This window comes from Schistocerca cancellata, chromosome 2, assembly GCF_023864275.1.
Source record: "Schistocerca cancellata isolate TAMUIC-IGC-003103 chromosome 2, iqSchCanc2.1, whole genome shotgun sequence".
NCBI classification, from domain to species: domain Eukaryota; kingdom Metazoa; phylum Arthropoda; class Insecta; order Orthoptera; family Acrididae; genus Schistocerca; species Schistocerca cancellata.
Genome location: NC_064627.1, coordinates 563,648,197 through 563,670,540, shown reverse-complemented (window position 1 = coordinate 563,670,540; position 22,344 = coordinate 563,648,197). Strand labels below are relative to the sequence as shown.

The 22,344-nt window shown below is 38.6% G+C and overlaps 1 protein-coding gene across 1 annotated transcript in view; it reads left to right on the top strand.

Moving 5' to 3' along the window:
• Nucleotides 1-8,176, top strand: part of LOC126162156 (intraflagellar transport protein 140 homolog) — a 240,584-nt gene extending 232,408 nt beyond the window's left edge. Inside the window, exon 25 of the mRNA XM_049918458.1 lies at nucleotides 8,007-8,176. Within this exon, the coding sequence (XP_049774415.1) occupies nucleotides 8,007-8,045 (39 nt within the window). The 3' untranslated portion in view covers nucleotides 8,046-8,176. The remainder of the gene's footprint in view (nucleotides 1-8,006) is intronic.
• Nucleotides 8,177-22,344: the final 14,168 nt, after the last annotated feature.

Sequence of the window (22,344 nt, the reverse complement as noted above, 5' to 3'; positions counted from 1 at the left end):
CACAGGCTAGCAACTGGCTCCAAATTTAGAAAAAATATTAAGTTGTTCATTCTCAATGTAGCATTTCAGTAGCCTTTAACTGCAAAAGAACACCAATCACTTCACACCAATTTTTGGGTGTGTATAGTCATCTGAAATGACATTATTACCATATACACATGAATAATTCACAACCATTTTTTTCCTGAATGTAAGGGTGAAAAACTGAGGTGTGCAGATTAATTGTAATGAGGTTGGTACTGATGTTCCTCCTCTAACTATATACTATAGCGTTATTGCGGCCTCAGTCTGTGACATGTCAGTAGTATGATAAAAGTGAAGTATTAACCATTTGTTAATTATGGTTACAAGTTCTCACTATCTCTAATACTCAGCTAAAAACAAACTTAAAATTATTGAAGAAGCAGAGAATATTGGAAATTGTGCTGTGGGAAGAAATTATGATGTGATCAAGGGTTGTTTTGTGACTGGTGAAAAAATGAAATGTGGGTTCACGAAATAGTTGTAAATCGCTGGGCATTTTGTGACCGAAAAGGGAAAGGGGACCTCTAAAAAAGGCTCTGCAGTTATGTAGATCAGAAGTGACAAAATGGGTGCAGAGTGAGTAGTGGATCTAGTATAACATCGTACACCTTCCATTATAGCATTCGGCACAGAAAGTAATGGGAGTAATATTTGGAGATGTTCAATTGGTGTGTACTTAATATTTGCAGATATTCAGTTGGTGTGTACTAAGTGGAACTGTATGCTGTTACAAACACCCCTACTTCAGATTTGCACCAAAGATCCTTCCATAGATAAAAAACTTTTATGCGACATTTTTTAATGACTTTCTTGTTAAAGTTCTTGAAATTTTCTCTAGTAGTTCTCCATGAAGTGAAAATTCCTATCGACCATCAACGGTGCTACTTTCCAAGACACAAATCCTATTAAATGTGTCTATAATAACATTTTAATACATTCGGCATGTATGCCAGCATTTCGTACAATATACTCAGATCTAGAAATTGCGCTTCTTGATGAATGGTAAAATGTCACTAAGGAAGTTATCAAAAACCTCACTGAACCATATTAGATGCAAAGCATCTTTGACTGCTTGTGATGACTAGAAATTGTTTGAGAGGCCAGTAACCTATTTCTGAGCTATTCCATTGCTGCAAAAATTTTGCTCTTATATCTTCATTCATTTTAAAACTTCTTTCATATATGTGCTATATCTAATAGCAAATCCTCATATATCTAGTATCAAAGTCAGTTAAAATTTATGTTTAAATATTTATATTAAATATTATGTAGTATTGTATCCAAACTCTTGTTTTTAGCAATATGCTATATGTATTTTAATGGTGTTTATATTCAAACAGTATATATCTAATAGCTTTGATATTTTTTCTATTAGAATTTCATTGGTGTTTCCAAGATATCATAATAAAATCACAGGACCCACTTGAAATTTATCTGTGTGTACATAAGGTATCCCCCCCCCCCCTATGAACCATGGTCCTTGCCATTGGTGGGGAGGCTTGCGTGCGGTACCGTAGGTGCAACCACAACGGAGGGGTATCTGTTGAGAGGCCAGACAAACATGTGGTTCCTGAAGAGGGGCAGCAGCCTTTTCAGTAGTTGCACAGGGGCAACAGTCTAGATGATTGATTGATCTGGCCTTGTAACACTAACCAAAATGGCCTTGCTGTGCTGGTACTATGAACGGCTGAAAGCAAAGGGAAACTACGGCCGTAATTTTTCCTGAGGGCATGCAGCTTTACTGTATGGTTTAATCATGATAGCGTCCCCTTGGGTAAAATATTCCGGAGGTAGAACAGTCCCCCATTCGGATCTCTTGGCGGGGACTACTCAGGAGGACGTCGTTATCAGAAGAAAGAAAACTGACGTTCTATGGATCGGAGCATGGAATTTCAGATCCCTTAATCGGGCAGGTAGGCTAGAAAATTTAAAAAGGGAAATGGATAGGTTAAAGTTGTATATAGTGGGAATTAGTAAAGTTCGGTGACAGGAGGAACAAGACTTCTGGTCAGATGAATACAGGGTTATAAATACAAAATCAAATAGGGGTAATGCAGGAGTAGGCTTAATAATGAATAAAAAAATAGGAATGTGGGTAAGCTACTACAAACAGCATAGTGAACGCATTATTGTAGCCAAGATAGATACGAAACACACGCCTACCACAGTAGTACAAGTTTATATGCCAACTAGCTCCGCAGATGACGGAGAGATTGATGAAATGTATGATGAGATAAAAGAAATTATTCAGACAGTGAAGGGAGACGAAAATTTAAGTCATGGGTGACTGGAATTCGGTAGTAGGAAAAGGGAGAGAAGGAAACGTAGTAGGTGAATATGGATTGGGGGTAAGAAATGAAAGAGGAAGCCGCCTGGTAGAATTTTGCACAGAGCACAACTTAATCATAGCTAACATTTGGTTCAAGAATCATAAAAGAAGGTTGTATACATGGCAGAGGCCTGGAGATACTAGAAGGTTTCAGATAGATTATATAATGGTGAGACAGAGATTTAGGAACCAGGTTTTAAATTGTAAGACATTTCCCGGGGCAGATGTGGACTCTGACCACAATCTATTGGTCATGAACTGCAAATTAAAACTGCAAAAAGGTGGGAATTTAAGGAGATGGGACCTGGATAAACTGACAGCACCAGAGGTAGAAGAGAGTTTCAGAGAGAGCATTAGGGAATGATTGACAAGAATGGGGGCAAGAAATACAGTAGAAGAAGAATGGGTAGTGTTGAGAGATGAAATAGTGAAGGCAGCAGAGGTTCAAGGGCTAGTAGAAATCCGTGGGTAACAGAAGATATATTGAATTTAATTGATGAAAGGAGAAAATATAAAAATGCAGTAAATGAAGCAGAGAAAAAGGAATACAAACATCTCAAAAATGACATTGACAGGAAGTGCAAAATAGCTTAGCAAGGATGGCTACTGGACAAATGTGGACAAATGTAAGATGTGAGGCATATATTACTAGGGGTAAGATAGATACCGCCTACAGGAAAATTAAAGAGATCTTTGGAGAAAAGAGAACCGTTTGTATGAATATTAAGAGCTCAGATGTAAACCCAGTTCTAAGCAAAGAAGGGAAACCAGAAAGGTGGAAGGAGTATATAGAGGATATTTATAAGGGTGGTGTACTTGAAGGCAATATTATGGCAATGGAAGAGGATGTAGATGAAGATGAAATTGGAGATATGATACTGCATGAAGAATTTGACACAGCACTGAAAGACCTAAGGCTAAACATGGACCTGGGAGTAGGCAACATTCCACTAGAACTACTGAAGCCTTGGGAGAGCCAGCCCTGACAAAACTCTAGGATCTGGTGAGCAAGATGTATGATACAGGCGAAATACCCTCAGACTTCAAGAAGAATATAATAATTCCAATCCCAAAGAAAGCAGGTGTGAAAATTACCAAACTATCAGTTTAATAAATCACGGCTGCAAAATACTAACGTGAATTCTTTACAGATGAATGGAAAAACTGGTAGATGCCAACCTTGGGGATGATCAGTTTGGATTCCATAGAAATGTTGGAACACGTGAGGCAGTACTGACCCTATGACTTATCTTAGAAGATAGATTAAGGAACATTTCTAGGATTTGTAGAATTAGAGAAAGCTTTTGACAATGTTGACTGGAATCATCTCTTTCAAATTCTGAAGGTGGCAGGGGTAAAATACAGGGAGCGAAAGGCTATTTACAATTTGTACAGAAACCAGATGGCACTTATAAGAGTCGAGGGACATGAAAGGGAAGCAGTGGTTGGGAAGGGAGTGAGACAGGGTTGTAGCCTCTCCCCAATGTTATTCAATCTGTACATTGAGCAAGCAGTAAAGGAAACAAAAGAAAAATTCGGAGTAGGTATTAAAATCCATGGAGAAGAAATAAAAACCTTGAGATTTGCCGATGACATTGTAATTCTGTCAGAGACAGCACAGGACTTGGAAGAGCAGTTGAATGGAATGGATGGTGTCTTGAAGGGAGGATGTAAGATGAACATCAACAAAAGCAAAACGAGGATAATGGAATGTAGTCGAATTAAGTCGGGTGATGCTGAGGGAATTAGATTAGGAAATGAGACACTTAATGTAGTAAAGGAGTTTTGCTATTTGGGGAGAAAAATAACTAATGAGGGTCAAAGTTGTTGTTGTTGTTGTTGTGGTCTTCAGTCCTGAGACTGGTTTGATGCAGCTCTCCATGCTACTCTATCCTGTGCAAGCTTCTTCATCTCCCAGTACCTACTGCAACCTACATCCTTCTGAATCTGCTTAGTGTATTCATCTCTTGGTCTCCCCCTATGATTTTTACCCTCCACGCTGCCCTCCAATATTAAATTGGTGATCCCTTGATGCCTCAGAACATGTCCTACCAACCGATCCCTTCTTCTGGTCAAGTTGTGCCACAAACTTCTCTTCTCCCCAATCCTATTCAATACTTCCTCATTAGTTATGTGATCTACCCATCTAATCTTCAGCATTCTTCTGTAGCACCACATTTTGAAAGCTTCTATTCTTTTCTTGTCCAAACTATTTACCGTCCATGTTTCACTTCCATACATGGCTACACTCCATACAAATACTTTCCAAAATGACTTCCTGACACTTAAATCTATACTCGATGTTAACAAATTTCTCTTCTTCAGAAACACTTTCCTTGCCATTGCCAGTCTACATTTTATATCTTCTCTACTTCGACCATCATCAGTCATTTTGCTCCCCAAATAGCAAAACTCCTTTACTACTTTAAGTGTCTCATTTCCTAATCTAATACCCTCAGCATCACCCGACTTGATTCGACTACATTCCATTATCCTCGTTTTGCTTTTGTTGATGTTCATCTTATATCCTCCCTTCAAGACACCATCCATTCCATTCAACTGCTCTTCCAAGTCCTGTGCTGTCTCTGACAGAATTACAATGTCATCGGCAAATCTCAAGGTTTTTATTTCTTCTCCATGGATTTTAATACCTACTCCGAATTTTTCTTTTGTTTCCTTTACTGCTTGCTCAATATACAGATTGAATAACATCGGGGAGAGGCTACAACCCTGTCTCACTCCCTTCCCAACCACTGCTTCCCTTTCATGTCCCTCGACTCTTATAACTGCCATCTGGTTTCTGTACAAATTGTAAATAGCCTTTCGCTCCCTGTATTTTACCCCTACCAGCTTTAGAATTTGAAAGAGAGTATTCCAGTCAACATTGTCAAAAGCTTTCTCTAAGTCTACAAATGCTAGAAACGTAGGTTTGCCTTTCCTTAATCTTTCTTCTAAGATAAGTCGTAAGGTCAGTATTGCCTCACGTGTTCCAGTATTTCTACGGATTCCAAACTGATCTTCCCCGAGGTTGGCTTCTACTAGTTTTTCCATTCGTCTGTAAAGAATTCGTGTTAGTATTTTGCAGCTGTGGACAGATTCACATCTGTCAACACCTGCTTTCTTTGGGATTGGAATTATTATATTCTTCTTGAAGTCTGAGGGTATTTCGCCTGTTTCATACATCTTGCTCACCAGATGGTAGAGTTTTATCAGGGCTGGCTCTCCCAAGGCCGTCAGTAGTTCCAATGGAATGTTGTCTACTCCGGGGGCCTTGTTTCGACTCAGGTCTTTCAGTGCTCTGTCAAACTCTTCACGCAGTATCGTATCTCCCATTTCATCTTCATCTACATCCTCTTCCATTTCCATAATATTGTCCTCAAGTACATCGCCCTTGTATAGTCCCTCTATATACTCCTTCCACCTTTCTGCTTTCCCTTCTTTGCTTAGAACTGGGTTTCCATCTGAGCTCTTGATGTTCATACAAGTGGTTCTCTTATCTCCAAAGGTCTCTTTAATTTTCCTGTAGGCAGTATCTATCTTACCCCTAGTGCGATAAGCCTCTACATCCTTACATTTGTCCTCTAGCCATGCCTGCTTAGCCATTTTGCACTTCCTGTCGATCTCATTTTTGAGACGTTTGTATTCCTTTTTGCCTGCTTCATTAACTGCATTTTTATATTTTCTCCTTTCATGAATTAAATTCAATATTTCTTCTGTTACCCAAGGATTTCTAAGAGCCCTGGTCTTTTTACCTACTTGATCCTCTGCTGCCTTCACTACTTCATCCCTCAAAGCTACTCATTCTTCTTCTACTGTATTTCTTTCCCCCATTCCTGTCAATTGTTCCCTTATGCTCTCCCTAAAACTCTGTACAACCTCTGGTTCTTTCAGTTTATCCAGGTCCCATCTCCTTAAATTCCCACCTTTTTGCAGTTTCTTCAGTTTTAATCTACAGGTCATAACCAATAAATTGTGGTCAGAGTCCACATCTGCCCCTGGAAATGTCTTACAATTTAAGACCTGGTTCCTAAATCTCTGTCTTACCATTATATAATCTATCTGATACCTTTTAGTATCTCCAGGGTTCTTCCATGTATACAACCTTCTATCATGATTCTTAAACCAAGTGTTAGCTATAATTAAGTTGTGCTCTGTGCAAAATTCTACCAGACGGCTTCCTCTTTCATTTCTTAGCCCCAATCCATATTCACCTACTACGTTTCCTTCTCTCCCTTTTCCTACACTCGAATTCCAGTCACCCATGACTATTAAATTTTCGTTTCCCTTCACTATCTGAATAATTTCTTTTATATCATCATACATTTCTTCAATTTCTTCATCATCTGCAGAGCTAGTTGGCATATAAACTTGTACTACTATAGTAGGCGTGGGCTTCGTGTCTATCTTGGCCACAATAATGTGTTCACTATGCTGTTTGTAGTAGCTTACCAGCATTCCTATTTTCCTATTCATTATTAAACCTACTCCTGCATTACCCGTATTTGACTTTGTGTTTATAACCCTGTAGTCACCTGACCAGAAGTCTTGTTCCTCCTGCCACCGAACTTCACTAATTCCCACTATATCTAACTTTAACCTATCCATTTCCCTTTTTAAATTTTCTAACCTACCTGCCCGATTAAGGGATCTGACATTCCACGCTCCGATCCGTAGGACGCCAGTTTTCTTTCTTCTGATAACGACATCCTCTTGAGTAGTCCCCGCCCGGAGATCCGAATGGGGGACTATTTTACTTCCGGAATATTTTACCCAAGAGGACGCCATCATCATTTAATCATACAGTAAAGCTGCATGCCCTCGGGAAAAATTACGGCCGTAGTTTCCCCTTGCTTTCAGCCGTTCGCAGTACCAGCACAGCAATGCCGTTTTGGTTATTGTTACAGGGCCAGATCAGTCAATCATCCAGACTGTTGCCCTTGCAACTACTGAAAAGGCTGCTGCCCCTCTTCAGGAACCACACGTTTGTCTGGCCTCTCAACAGATACCCCTCCGTTGTGGTTGTACCTACAGTACAAAGTAGAGAAGATATAAAATGTAGACTGGCAATGGCAAGGAAAGTGTTTCTAAAGAAGAGAAATTTGTTAACATCAGGTATAGATTTAAGTGTCAGGAAGTCATTTTGGAAAGTATTTGTATGGAGTGTAGCCATTTATGGAAGTGAAACATGGACAATAAATAGTTTGGACAAGAAGAGAATAAAAGCTTTCGAAATGTGGTGCTACAGAAGAATGCTGAAGATTAGATGGGTAGATCACATAACTAATGAGGAGGTATTGAATAGAATTGGGGAGAAGAGAAATTTGTGGCACAACTTGACTAGATGAAGGGATCGGTTAGTAGGACATGTTCTGAGGCACCAATGGATCACCAATTTAGTATTGGAGGGCAGCGTTGAGAGTAAAAAATTGTAGAGGGAGACCTAGAGATGAATGCACTAAGCAGATTCAGAAGGATGTAGGTTGCAGTAGGTACTGGGAAATGAAGAAGCTTGTACAGGATAGAGAAGCATGGAGAGCTGCATCAAACCAGTCTCTGGACTGAAGACCATAACAACAACAACATAAAATATTCAATCAAGACTTAATATGTGCAACATAGTTGTATAACTGATTAGTTATTTTCTTTTGTTTAGGCGATCCACCAGCACGTTATGTGTCAATCAGTACACTAGAAGCAATTGCAAATGGACTAGGTTTACCCTCTCCAAGTACACAGTCTGTTCATGAAATAGGAGATGAAGAAGTTGAGGAAGAAGAAGGACTGGGTACAGGTGCAAGGCCTGGCACTAGCTATGCAAGTAGTTATGGGTACCCACTGTAGTCACTGAACTATTCTTAAAAATAGAATCTGCTTGTTGTGTAATATATGTTATCATTAAATGTTATAGTTACTATATCTTGCAATAATGTGTGCGTCAGAAGAAAGCTGCAGATTACAGCCCTTGCTGGAAGGAAAATCCAGCAGTAATGTGATATTTTCTGTTACCCCAAAAATAAAGTTATGTTCCTTTGCTTTGACTGTGTAATTCGATGTAAAATCAACTTCTTAGATAATTTACAGAATTATCATTCCGTACAACATTTTAATGTGCAATACTTTTAGTGAAGTTATGTTCCTTTCACTGGGTGATTCAATGTGAAATAAACTTCTAAGATAATTCCTGAATTATTATTTTGTACAAAACTTTAATGTGCAATACTTTTACTATAAGTTTAAGGAATTTGGTTTCAAACACCTTACATTAATGCAACCTATGATGGCATTTTGAAAGGCTTCATTCAGGGCATTACCCTGTCAGAATAATTTCTTTATCCTTTTGCCGTACCTATTGAAGTGGGTAATGTTAGTCAATAATAGTAGCCATTTTCAGTAAATGTTATGTATTTTCAACAAAAGTTTCATGTCAGTACAGATACACTTCTGTATTTTAAAGTGGATGTCAAAATTTCTGTTAGAAATTTGCAGCTCACCTGTGTGTTCTTCACTTGTAAAGTGGTGCTCCCATTGTAGTTTTGGCTGGGCTCTTAGACTTTTGTAATGATTATTTTTGTCATACGCAATAATTACTGCCTGCTGTTCTTTTCTCATCTATTCTATTTTGTGACATTTTCATTTTACATCTTATTTTATGTTAGGTTATCAAGAACACCAGAAAGGTGAACGGTCATTAAATATGCAAACTTCTAGACCCTTGATGTATCATTAGAAAATGAAAGTTAATGTGCTTTCAGTTTCATTCTAGTGAGGAGTTAGTTTTATTTCTAAGTGTTCATCTCTTGCCTGTCTCAGAATTTTTTACTGAAAGTGGTTTTAACAAAACAATATATTCTCATAAAGCAGCCATATGTTTAATCACAGATATTGAATATGTTCTGTTTTTTCATCCTTTTCAAGTTTTGGACATTCTGTTGTAGTCTTTGAGCTTTTACTTAGTAGGAACTCCTTTGTTTTATTATTATTATTAGTAGTAGTAGTAGGAGTAGGAGTAGGAGTAGTAGCAATATTGAAGCTTGAAGTAGACCCTATCACAGCTGCTTCTAGTTTCATCAGTGCTTTGATGTTCATTCCAGTACTACATTCATCCATGCTTTTCAGTAATATGCTTAAGCGTATCTTGTAATGCTGTAATGCAACCAATCATTACATCCTTATTTGTAGATTATCCCACATCGTTCCTGCTTGAAATCCAGCCTCCTTTCAATGATTCCATGATATTCTTGCTTCTTGATTTTACAGAGATGGAGGAAGTCATCAGTATTAATTCTGTGTCAGTAAAAAGTAACATTGCTCTTCTTAATTATTTAGTAAGTTTACATAAATTATGAAATACACATCCATGTGATATACATTCTGCCAGAAAGCATTTTAACTAGCATATCTTATAATACAATCACAAAGTTGAATGTACCTGATAGTATGTAACTTTTGTTGGTTAGAGTCTGAGTATACTGTGATTTATGTAATTGTTTGTAATAAAGAACAAGCTTCATTTATCAAAATATTTTACTCATTTTAGCATGTAATATTCTTCTCAGTCAACCACTTTTCTTCTGTCAGCCATTTGAGTAATGTATTATGGTAATCTCAAAACAAGTTATTTTTATCACATTTTTTTATCTTGCATGGTTTCTTGCATACTAAAGTCATTGTTTCATTGTAGAGACAGTAAGTCTAAGTAGGCTCGCCATTACTCATCTTCATGACAATGACTTGGGAGTTACAACATGAGACACATGAGGAATAGTTTCTAGGGAGCACCCCTTGAGTTACGGAAGTATGTGAAGTTGCAGACATGTAGAGTGACCTGAGGCCCAGTCTTCTACACTCTATAATTTGCAACATGGACTGGTTTTTTGTTCTACTGATTCTACACTGGTGTTGTGAAAATTATACTATTTGCTACAGCACAATGTGTACCATTATTCAATTAAGTATCTTTCTTGATACGATTTGTGCTTGAATTTGATGGAGTTGGTAGTGACTCACAATGCCAAATGCCTTTTGTTACTTACATGTGTAATTTATGTCTATAATTTTTCTTTCAGGTGTGTTTCATAGTTTTCATAAATTTGTTTTTGACCATGTGTATGGCTGACTACTTACCATGGCGGGCATAAATATATGTGAAAGTGTGTTTTTTTCATGGAAAAGAATTGTTTGAGGATTGAATGCTATTTATGATTTTCATCTTGTACATAGCTATAGTTTTGATACAGTATTTGTAGTATAGCTTTATTTAAATAAATTTTATTTTCTGTTTTTGTGCAGATCAAGTAATGTATATTGTACATGTACCACTGGTGTCTCATGTGAAACATGTTTAAAAGTCATCGTATGAAGGTTTAGCAGTGGCAGCATTGATAACTAAACACTGTTGTCTTTGCTGAGAACAAATCGTGGAAATAATAGGATTTCACGTGTTACCCAGTTTATAGCCTCTGTCCTTGTTAATAAGGTTTTCTCCCATGTATATCTCCACGTACTCTTCAATAATGGGACCAAATGAGATGGCACAGTAGTAAGACACTGATCTCATTGTGGAGAACAGCAGCTAAAACTGCTATCCAGATTTTGGTTTTCCATAATTTTTGTAAATCACTTAACAGTTTTGCAGGCCGTAGGAAGCATACTTACCAGTAATTGTATTTCTTTACTACACACAAGGGAATATGTCACACCACTTCTCTACTTTCCTGGCATGTAGTGGGAATCTGCTACACCAGCTGTAGTTCTTGTTTGTTATGAAATATAACTTTTAAGACCATGGGAAATAGACATACCATTAAATAACATTGTTTTACGCCACTGGAAAGTATGCTTACTACTAAAGTAGTTTCTCCATGAGACTTGAGAAGTATACTTACAAGAAACTTAATATTTCTTCTGTGAACTTTGGGTAGCATACTTGCTACCAACTTAGTCGTTTTACAATGATCTTGGGAATATGTCTTACCTCGGATGTACCTGATGGTGTACATTGCTACAACAGCCAGTTTCTGTTAAAGTCGGAACACACTGCTTCCATTTCTCAGTACAGATTATTGTGACTTGTACCAGCCCATTTCTTTATTTTGTGATACATTTTCTAGGATTGTTTTCATAGTGTGATCAATAAAATAAAACACAAAATGCTGTTTTTTAAATATTTTTTACCTGTAATGGCAACACATAACAGTTCACAAAAAGAAAGTGAGAAAAACACTTACCACCATTGTTTAACAACTCACAAAAGGCTGTGGGAGATATACATACCACCATTGTTTCTGGTCCTAAATCACAAAAATGAAGTTTTTGCAAAATAAGTATACTCAGTTGATCTTAATCCTAATACAGTACCAAAAAACGTAACTTCACTGAGTTGCTATAAAAACTGCATTTTTGAAAGGGTTAAGGCAAATACCAGGATGGTACCTTTGGAAGAGCATGACCAATTTCCTTCCCCAAATTGAGCTGGTGTTCCATCTCAAACGATGCTGTTGTTGATGGGGTGCTAAACCTAAATCTTCCTTCCATTTTTTTAAGAATAATGGGATTCCAAAAGAAAATTGCAGTAGACAAACTTGTTGTTTCGCCATACTCCATGCTATGCCTGGTGAATATACAATGTCCAGCAGTGGCAGACTTCATTGGTTGCACAAAGTGAGTGCAGCATTGATGTTATTTGCAAGTTATTCCACTGTGCTTATGGTCTGATCTACATAAGACATGCGACTCTGTCAAAGTATTTTATGTACTCTAGCCTTCCACAAATTGTCTTTCACCAATCCAAGGTGGTCTGCAATCTTATACAGTGGATGGAAAAGTACTTTAACTTGAAATTTCAAGAGTAGACTACAGATATTGAATGAGATGTTGCCAACAAATGGGAGAAAAGCAATATAATTTGGTGGTGTATTAGTCTCCTTGTCCGATTGTCAATTTTTTTTTTTTTTTTTTTTTTTTTTTTTTTTTTTTTTTTTTTTTTTTGCATTAGCTGATTGCGTGCCCTGTTGATTTGCTGGGCAGACTATTCATTTTCTGTGAATAGTGCTCGTATATGGGCTATCTCCTTAGGCAAACTCAGCTTCACAAACTGCGTATGCTCTATGTGCAAGTGTCTTAAGCACACTCATAGCATGTAATGGATGCTGACAACTTTAAGACTGTAAATACAGGTCTGTGAGGAGTGAGCTTACGTTAACCTGAATTACCCAGAGAGCCACGATTCTTCTATCTAACCAGAATATCCAGAGCAACAAACAATGATATTCCTTTGTTCCCATGGTAAATTGCATGTTCTTATGTATGACATTGAGATGGTGCAAAACCTCCATTAAGTTATCCTCTGCATCGAGCCATACTATGAGCATGTCATCAGCAAACCTCCAAAAACTGAAGGGTTAAACAGCTGCTGACTCTGGGGCTCTCTCCTCAAAATCATCCATAAAAAAAGTACATATTCACCTGATTTATCACTATCTGCATGGCATGGGCAACATTGGATTTTAACAAAGAAAAGAAACAAATTGGTTTTGAAGTGAACATGATACAATGGACCAGTTCCAAGCTATAAATGTAAGTATAAAGTAAAGGAACGACTATGAGTTTCCACTTCACTTGAGAGTCATAGATATTGAGAAAGTTTTTGACTCAGTTTCAGCAAAATCATACAAACAGCCTCTGTCTGCGAAAAATGCATAGAGAATCCAATGGAAATGGAAATGTCATGTGGCTAGGGCCTCCCGTCGGGTAGACCGTTCGCCTGGTGCAGGTCTTTCGATTTGACGCCACTTCGGCGACCTGCGCGTCGATGGGGATGAAATGATGATGATTAGGACAACACAACACCCAGTCCCTGAGCGGAGAAAATCTCCGACCCAGCCGGGAATCGAACCCGGGCCCTTAGGATTGACAGTCTGTCACGCTGACCACTCAGCTACCGGGGCGGACAGAGAATCCAATGTCAGGATAGTATCAAATTCAGGATTCATAACGGAGTCAGTCAGACAGATACCATGTCACCAAAACTATTCTTAGCAGCCGTAAGGGAAATTTTCATATCCGTAAACAAGGTAAATGAAGGAATATCTGTTAACAGATCTAAACCACCTTTAAAAGCTGATGATATTGTGCTATTTGCCTCTAGTGTCATAAACTTCAACAACAAATTGAAGACCTTATCTGTAAGTACCCTTGCAGATCAATAAGACTAAAATAATGTGTAACCAACACATAAGCAAGACATTTAGTCAGGTGTATGGGTAGAAGATGGACCAACAAATCTCATTTTTGGATTCTGAGAGACCAAAATGATGACCTAATTTAGGGAGATAGATGACGTTAAAAAACATGTAGAAGTAACTTGGATATGTATAACTGAAGGTCATAAAGCACTGAAAACTCTACAGGAGGCCTTTGTCCAGCAATAGCTGATGATTATGATGTTGAATAGTAATCCACCCACTCCCAATACTGATTTAAAACAAAAGTCCCTCTCCTCTCCCGAAATGGCCCCACTATTAATTTATCAACACACACTTGTGTACTTGAAACTTTCTAACTAATTAAAACTGTGTGCCAGACCAAGACTCGGACTTGGGAACTTGGCCTTTTGCGGACAAGTTCTCTACCAACTGCACTACCCAAGCATGGCTCACGACCCAGTCTTACAGCTTTGATTCCACCAGTACCTCATCTCCTACCTTCCAAAGTTCAGAGAAGGTCTCCTGCGTAGTTTGCAGGATTAACAATCCTGGAAGAAAGGATAGTGCAGAAAAGTGTCTTAGCCACAGCCTGGGGGACATTTCCAGAATGAATTTTTCACTTTGCATTGCAGAGTGGAAACAATAACATAGGCTGTAGCTACGCCATGTCTCCAAAATATCCTTTCTTCCAGGAGTGATAGTCCCACAAGTTATGCAGAACAACCTCTGTGAAGTTTGGAAGGTAGGAGATGAGGTACTGGTGGAAGTAAAGCTGTGAGGACAATATGTGTGTCGTGCTTGGGTATCTCAGTAGGCAGAGCACTTGTCTGTGAAAAGCAAAGGTCCTGAAAGTTTGAGTCTTCGTCCAGCACACACTTTGCTGCAGATGGAAAAATTCATTCAGGAGACCTGTGTAGTTATTCTTCTTTAGTAACAACATATGCAATATGCTATATATAATACAAATCAGTAATGATTACATAAATACTTTTTAGTAAGTAAATAGCTCAACAGTACCAATTACATTCAGGGTCATTCCACGTGAAGTGTCCTAGGGCTGCCAGCTCAACCATGTACCTGAGGCCCCTACATGAACTTATGCAAAGTTTCAGGCTCACCTGTAACTTAGTTGAGGTGTTAGCACCACTTTTGTGAAGACCAATTTTTCTGAGACCAAAAAGTCGCGAAGAAATCTTCAAGTTTGGCATTCCACTGTTCCTAATGTAAAAGAGCTAGACTCTAGCTTCTCAGTATAGTGACACAGCGTTTTGTGCTCTACACGCAAATGATGGAAGTAGAGTTCAGAAAGAAATGCATTTGGAATAATCTCAGTTCAAAGTGGGCAGCAAATCATGTTGCGAGAAATTTGTACCATACTTTAATGAGGCATAAGTAGTGGAGAAAGTGCGCTATGGATCTGGTCTTTTGCCAAACTACTGCCTGCCTGGGTGTTTAGTATATCCCAAATTTGGGCCTGGCTTGTGTATTTAATTACTGTGCTAAGATCCTGTAAATTTGCTAAATTTGGGCCTGGCTTGTGTGTTTAATTACTGTGCTAAGGTCCTGTAAATTGCTAAATTAAACTAAACAAACAAGCTAGGCCCCAATTTGTGATATACTTAACACCCAGACAGATAGTAGTTTGGCAAAAGACCAGACCCTTAGCACATTTTCTCCACTACTTATGCCTCGTGCAAGTATGGGACAAATTTCTCACGGTATGATTTGTTGCTCACTTTGAACTGAGATTATTCCAAATTCATTTCTTTCTGAACTCTACTTCCATCATTTGCTTTCTGAACTCTACTTCCGTCATTTGTGTGCAGAGCACAAAAAGTTGTTCCAACTATACCCAGAAGCAAGAGTCTAGCTCTTTTACATTAGGAACAGTGAAATGCCAAGCTTGAAGATTTCTTCGTGACTTTTCGGTCTCGGTAAAAGTGATCTTCACAAAAGTGGCTCTACAGGTGAGCTTGCAACTTTGCATAAGTTCATGTATGGCACGAAGGTACAACTGTACAAATTTCATCAAAAATGAAGATGGTCAAGCTGGGAGCATCTTCTAAACTGGGACACTTGACATGGAATGACCCTTCAGTTAAAAATTTGATGATTACTTGTACACCTCTACTTTACAATGAAACCATCATTAGCATGATTTCACTGTAGCTACACTATATATGCAGTTTAGATAGCATATTCTTTTCTGCTCTGGCTTTATCTTTTGTGAAATCATACTGTTGCAGATAACAACAACACCTACAGTGTCTGGGTATTTCAAAGTGCCAGAAAGAAAATAATGGTAAAGAAGCTATAAGAAAAAAAAGTACAAAATTTTGTGAATGTTGGGATTTCATATGTGTACAGTTCAGTGACATTCTTTAATAGCTATGCCTGTGGCTCGTCATGCTGACGTCAGTGGTCATGTGGCCATCACAGAAATATACTCATATATTCATACTGCAGCAGCCCTAGAAAACATTTCACATGTGCTGCAACATGCTGCAGAGGCTGGAGGTGACAGAATTATTAAATGGTCCAGTATTTCTGTGTTGTTGTACTGCTACAATATGAAGATTTATATGTTCTTCGCCATATAATTCTCTGATTCACTGAAAAAGGTGAAGCAGTGGTGGGACATTGAAATCACACTCAGGTAAAGTGGGGCTAAAATTGCCAGTTTCATTTTAATTTTCATGGTTACACTAAACAATTTCAGGTCAGTGTTAGAATAATTTCTTAACTAATCAGCTGCTCCTCACATGTCCTTCTTCTTACTACTGCAGAAAGATTTATTTATAATGGCCTCTACGTCTAACACTCAGGGGGATGTCGTTATCAGGAGAAACAAAACCGACGCACTACAGATCGGAGCGTAAAATGTCAGACCCCTTAATCAGGCAGGTGGGTTAGAAAATTTAAAAAGGGAAATGGATAGGTTTAAGTTAAATATAGTGAGAATTAGTGAAGTTTGGTGGCAGGAGGCCAGATGGATACAGGGTGATAAATACAAAATCAACTAGAGGTAATGCAAGAGTAGGTTTAATAACGTATGAACAAATATGAAAGCAGAGAAGCTATTATGAACAGCATAGTGAATGCATTATTGTAGCCAAGATAGACACGAAGCCCACACCTGCTACAGTAGTACAAGTTTATATGTCAACTAGCTCCGCAGATGATGAAGAGATTCGAGAAATATATGATGAGATAAAAGAAATTATACAAATAGTTAAGGGAGGCGAAAATTTAATAGTGATGGAGGACTGGAATTTGATGGTAGGAAAAGGAAGAGAAGGAAAAGTAGTAGATGAGTATGGACTGCGGGTAAGGAATGAAAGAGGAAGCCACTGGTAGAAATTTGCACAGAGCATAACTTAATCATTGCTAACACTTGGCTTAAGAATCATGAAAGAAGGCTGTATTTATGGAAGAGACCTAAAGACAACGGAAGGTTTCAGATTGATTATATAATGGTAAGACAGCGATTTCGGAACGGCGTTTTAAATTGTAAGACATTACCAGAAGCAGATGTGGACTCCGACCACAATTTACATCTACATCTACATCCATACTCCGCAAGCCACTTGACGGTGTGTGGCGGATGGTACCTTGAGTACCTCTATCGGTTCTCCCTTCTATTCCAGTCTTGTATTGTTCGTGGAAAGAAGGATTGTCAGTATGCTTCTGTGTGGGCTCTGATCTCTCTGATTTTATCCTCATGGTCTCTTTGCGAGATATACGTAGGAGGGAGCAATATACTGCTTGACTCTTCGGTGAAGGTATGTTCTCGAAACTTTAACTAAAGCCCGTACCGAGCTACTGAGCGTCTCTCCTGCAGAGTCTTCCACTGGAGTTTACCTATCATCTCCGTAATGCTTTCGCGATTACTAAATGATCCTGTAACGAAGCGTGCTGCTCTCTGTTGGATCTTCTCTATCTCTTCTATCAACCCTATCTGGTACGGATCCCACACTGCTGAGCAGTATTCAAGCAGTGGGCGAACAAGCGTACTGTAACCTACTTCCTTTGTTTTCGGGTTGCATTTCCTTAGGATTCTTCCAATGAATCTCGGTCTGGCATCTGCTTTACCAACAATCAACTTTATATGATCATTCCATTTTAAATCACTCCTAATGCGTACTCCCAGATAATTTATGGAATTAACTGCTTCCAGTTGCTGACCTCCTATTTTGTAGCTAAATGATAAGGGATCTATCTTTCTATGTATCCGCAGCACATTACACTTGTCTATATTGAGATTCAATTGCCATTCCCTGCACCATGCGTCAATTCACTGCAGATTCTCCTGCATTTCAGTACAATTTTCCATTGTTACAACCTCTCGATACACCACAGCATCATCTGCAAAAAGCCTCAGTGAACTTCCGATGTCATCCACAAGGTCATTTATGTATACTGTGAATAGCAACGGTCCTATGACACTCCCCTGCGGCACACCTGAAATCACTCTTACTTCAGAAGACTTCTCTCCATTGAGAATGACATGCTGTGTTCTGTTATCTAGGAACTCTTCAATCCAATCACACAATTGGTCTGATAGTCCATATGCTCTTACTTTGTTCATTAAACGACTGTGGGGAACTGTATCGAACGCCTTGCAGAAGTCAAGAAACATGGCATCTATCTGTGAACCCGTGTCTATGGCCCTCTGAGTCTCGTGGACAAATAGCCTGAGCTGGGTTTCACACGACCATCTTTTTCGAAACCCATGCTGATTCCTACAGTGTAGATTTCTAGTCTCCAGAAAAGTCATTATACTCGAACATAATACGTGTTCCAAAATTCTACAACTGATCGATGTTAGAGATATAGGTCTATAGTTCTGCACATCTGTTCGACATCCCTTCTTGAAAACGGGGATGACCTGTGCCCTTTTACAATCCTTTGGAACGCTACCTAGCTACGGTACACTGCTGCAAGAAGGGGGGGGGGGGGGGGGGGGGGGAAGTTCCTTCATGTACTCTGTGTAAAATCGAACTGGTATCCCATCAGGTCCAGCGGCCTTTCCTCATTTGAGCGATTTTAATTGTTTCTCTACCCCTCTGTCTGCTATTTCGATATCTACCATTTTGTCATCTGTGCGACAATCTAGAGAAGGAACTACAGTGCAGTCTACCTCTTTGAAACAGCTTTGGAAAAAGACATTTAGTATTTCAGCCTTTAGTCTGTCATCCTCTGTTTCAGTACCATTTTGGTCACAGAGTGTCTGGACATTTTGTTTTGATCCACCTACCGCTTTGACATAAGACCAAAATTTCTTAGGATTTTCTGCCAAGTCAGTACATAGAATTTTACTTTCGAATTCATTGAACGCCTCTCGCATAGCCCTCCTCACACTACATTTTGCTTCGCGTAATTTTTGTTTGTCTGCAAGGCTTTGACTATGTTTACGTTTGCTGTGAAGTTCCCTTTGCTTCCGCAGCAGTTTTCTAACTCGGTTGTTGTACCACAGTGGCTCTTTTCCATCTCTTACGATCTTGCTTGGCACATACTCATCCAATGCATATTCTACGATGGTTTTGAACTTTGTTGACTGATCCTCAACACTATCTGTACTTGAGACAAAACTTTTGTGTTGAGCCGTCAGGTACTCTGTAATCTACTTTTTGTCACTTTTGCTAAACAGAAAAATCTTCCTACCTTTTTTAATTTTTATTTACGGCTGAAATCATCGATGCAGTAACCGCTTTATGATCACTGATTCCCTGTTCTGCGCTAACTGTTTCAAATAGTTCGGGTCTGTTTATCACCAGAAGGTCTAATATGTTATTGCCACGAGTCAGTTATCTGTTTAACTGCTCAAGGTAGTTTTCAGATAAAGCACTTAAAAAAATTTCACTGGATTCTTTGTCCCTGCCACCTGTTATGAACGTGTGAGTCTCCCAGTCTATATCCGGCAAATTAAAATCTCCACTCAGAACTATATCTACTCGAAATATTTTCCAAATTATCCTTCAGGTGCTCAGCCACAACAGCTGCTGAGCCAGGGGGCCTATAGAGACATCCAGCTACCATGTCTGAGCCTGCTTTAACCGTGACCTTCACCCAAATTATTTCATATTTCGGATCTCCATCAATTTGCTTCGATACTATTGCACTTCTTATCGCTATAAACACGCCTCCCCCTTCACTGTCCAGCCTGTCTCTGCGATATACATTCCAATCTGATTATTGATTATGAACTGCAGATTAAAACTGAAGAAGCTGCAGAAATGTTTGAATTTAAGGAGACGGGACCTGGATAAACTGAATGAACCAGAGGTTGTAGGGAGTTTCAGAGGGAGCATTACTGAACGATTGACAAGAACAGGGTTAATAAAAACAGTAGAAGAAGAATGATAGCTTTGAGAGATGACATAGTGAAGGCACCGGAGGATCAAGTAGGTAAAACGACAAGGAAATTGGCCATAATTCATTGTAATTCTGACATGATTGTCATAAGAAGTGTGACTAAAATATAAATTAAAGGTTATGACACTACAGTCATGAAGCCATGTCACAGTACATATTTTTTTTTCTTTAAAAAGAAAAGAAAGGGTTACATTCCCAGTTTCAATGAACTATGTCATCATTTTCAAATGTAGAAACTTCAGTTGGAGACTATATAATGGGAATTATGACCATACATCTGACAAAAATTATGAGAAATAGTGGCACCAGGCAACTGAGGAAATGGTGGCACAACCAAGTCACTTAAGTTGTGCCTATACTTACCCAAACATTCATTCCATGTCCTAATGTAGAACAGATGGTGAAACTTGCCGAGAACTCCTACAATGTGCCCTGCTGTGACACAACAATCGTATGGCTGATATAAAATTCACAATTCTGAAAATTAAACACATATATGTGTATTTAATTATTGTCATGGCACAAACTCCTATGAGATAAACATATCTAATAACCTCACTGTAAGTGTATCAAGCACAGCAAGCTTCCATATGGAATGCAGCACATAATTTTACTATGTTCAAAACACAATGTGCTTTCATTCAGGAGTCCTACACTGTGGTAGTTCTAAATACTCCTAGCAGATTTGTCACTGTTTTCATCAATGCAGCAAATATGTATAAACTGATAATTTTCTCTTATTTGAAGTACACATGATTTGATGTAACATTAGATTAACATAACACAACAATCACAAGCATCATGGCTGCTTGGAAAAAATTTCCACTGGTGTGTAAAGCAGAAGAAAATAGTGGTGTTTACATATAAGTCAGAAAACAAGTCTAAGGAGATGAAGCATTTGTGTCAACGTGATGTTATTACTTTGTCCAGCCTATTTGTTCCTTGAGCTGAGGTTCAGATCAAGCGGACAATCTATTTCATAATACTCAATATCATAGTCTCCACAAGACTCAAGGATCAGGCACCAGCTGATAAGTATAGTGTTAATACTGACATCTGACGATGCCTATACAACACAACAGTTGTCTACAGGCAAATAAATATGAAATAAAGAGATCAAAAAGGTACTGGCACCTGGGTGTAGGCATCTCAGTGGCATGTTATACTTATGTAAGAACACTGTGAATAATGACTCTCAAAACACAGAAATACTCTAGCCCATTCCTAGAATTTACAGCTATTTACTTCCTTGGAGAAAGGAATTCATAAGTTACACCATGTAATATAACACGGTGTGCTGTTAACAATTTAGACTGCAAACTCAATTACAAAACTGAGAACAATACCACACACTTTACTGACAAAGTGTGACATGCCAGTTTGAAGCTCTTGCAACACGTTTTCTCTAGCGTGTTGTAAGACAAAATTGCAGATATTGACAACATTACACCTACAATGACCTCACATCCAGATGAATCAAGTAAACTGACTTGCTGCTAAATATGTATGCCAATCTTCTGAGATGTTGACTGCTTGACAGCCCATGCTGCAGTGCTGTACAACTCATTGGAACAGTGGCAACTGATATTTTCAACAGCTGCTGTAAAGAAACAGTTCTGTACGGCCACACAGTATAGTGTACGCTAACAGAGTTCCTGCACTACCATCTGATTCATAAGTTTTCATTATCTGTTCCTGTATAACCTTATAAGCAACTGAATTTTACTCATTTGCCTTGTAGCATTTATTTATTGCTTATGTAGCCTGACCATATTAGTACCTTAAGGCCCTCTCTTACATCTGAATTTGAACAATTCATACCAAACATATTACAAAAGCATTCAAGGGAACAATAATAATAATAACTGACATTATTAATGATAACAATAGTAAAGGACATTGAGAATGATATTGGTTAGTATAGCACATGTATTACAGAAGCAGAAGGGATAAAGTAAGAAGAGAAGATTGAAATGACTGACTGTGACAGTGGCTGTTAAGACAGAACAGAGTTTAAATAAAGAACTCTGCCAGTAGGGGGGGGGGGGGGGAGTTGTGGGAGAGGGAGGGCTGACGAGAGTGGGCTGCAGACTAGTTTATGGGAGAGATGGCTACTGTGTTAGAAGGTGGGCCATTAACTGTCTTTTGAAATTTGGAAGAAATTTAATTTCTCTGACTTTTTAGGAAGATTGTTCCAAAGTCAGGCTCCTGAAACAAAAAATGATTTAAGAGTTACGTGATGGTATAGAGAGAATTTTACTTTGTTTGGTACAAGTATTTCTGCTGTACTGGTCAGATAGTATAGTGTAAGGAAGTTACACAAGAGCCTGAGAAGACAATAGAGCATTGTAGTCTTTACACGTATCAGCTTACAGCCATGGTATTTGTTCGTAGACAGGTATGATATGGTAA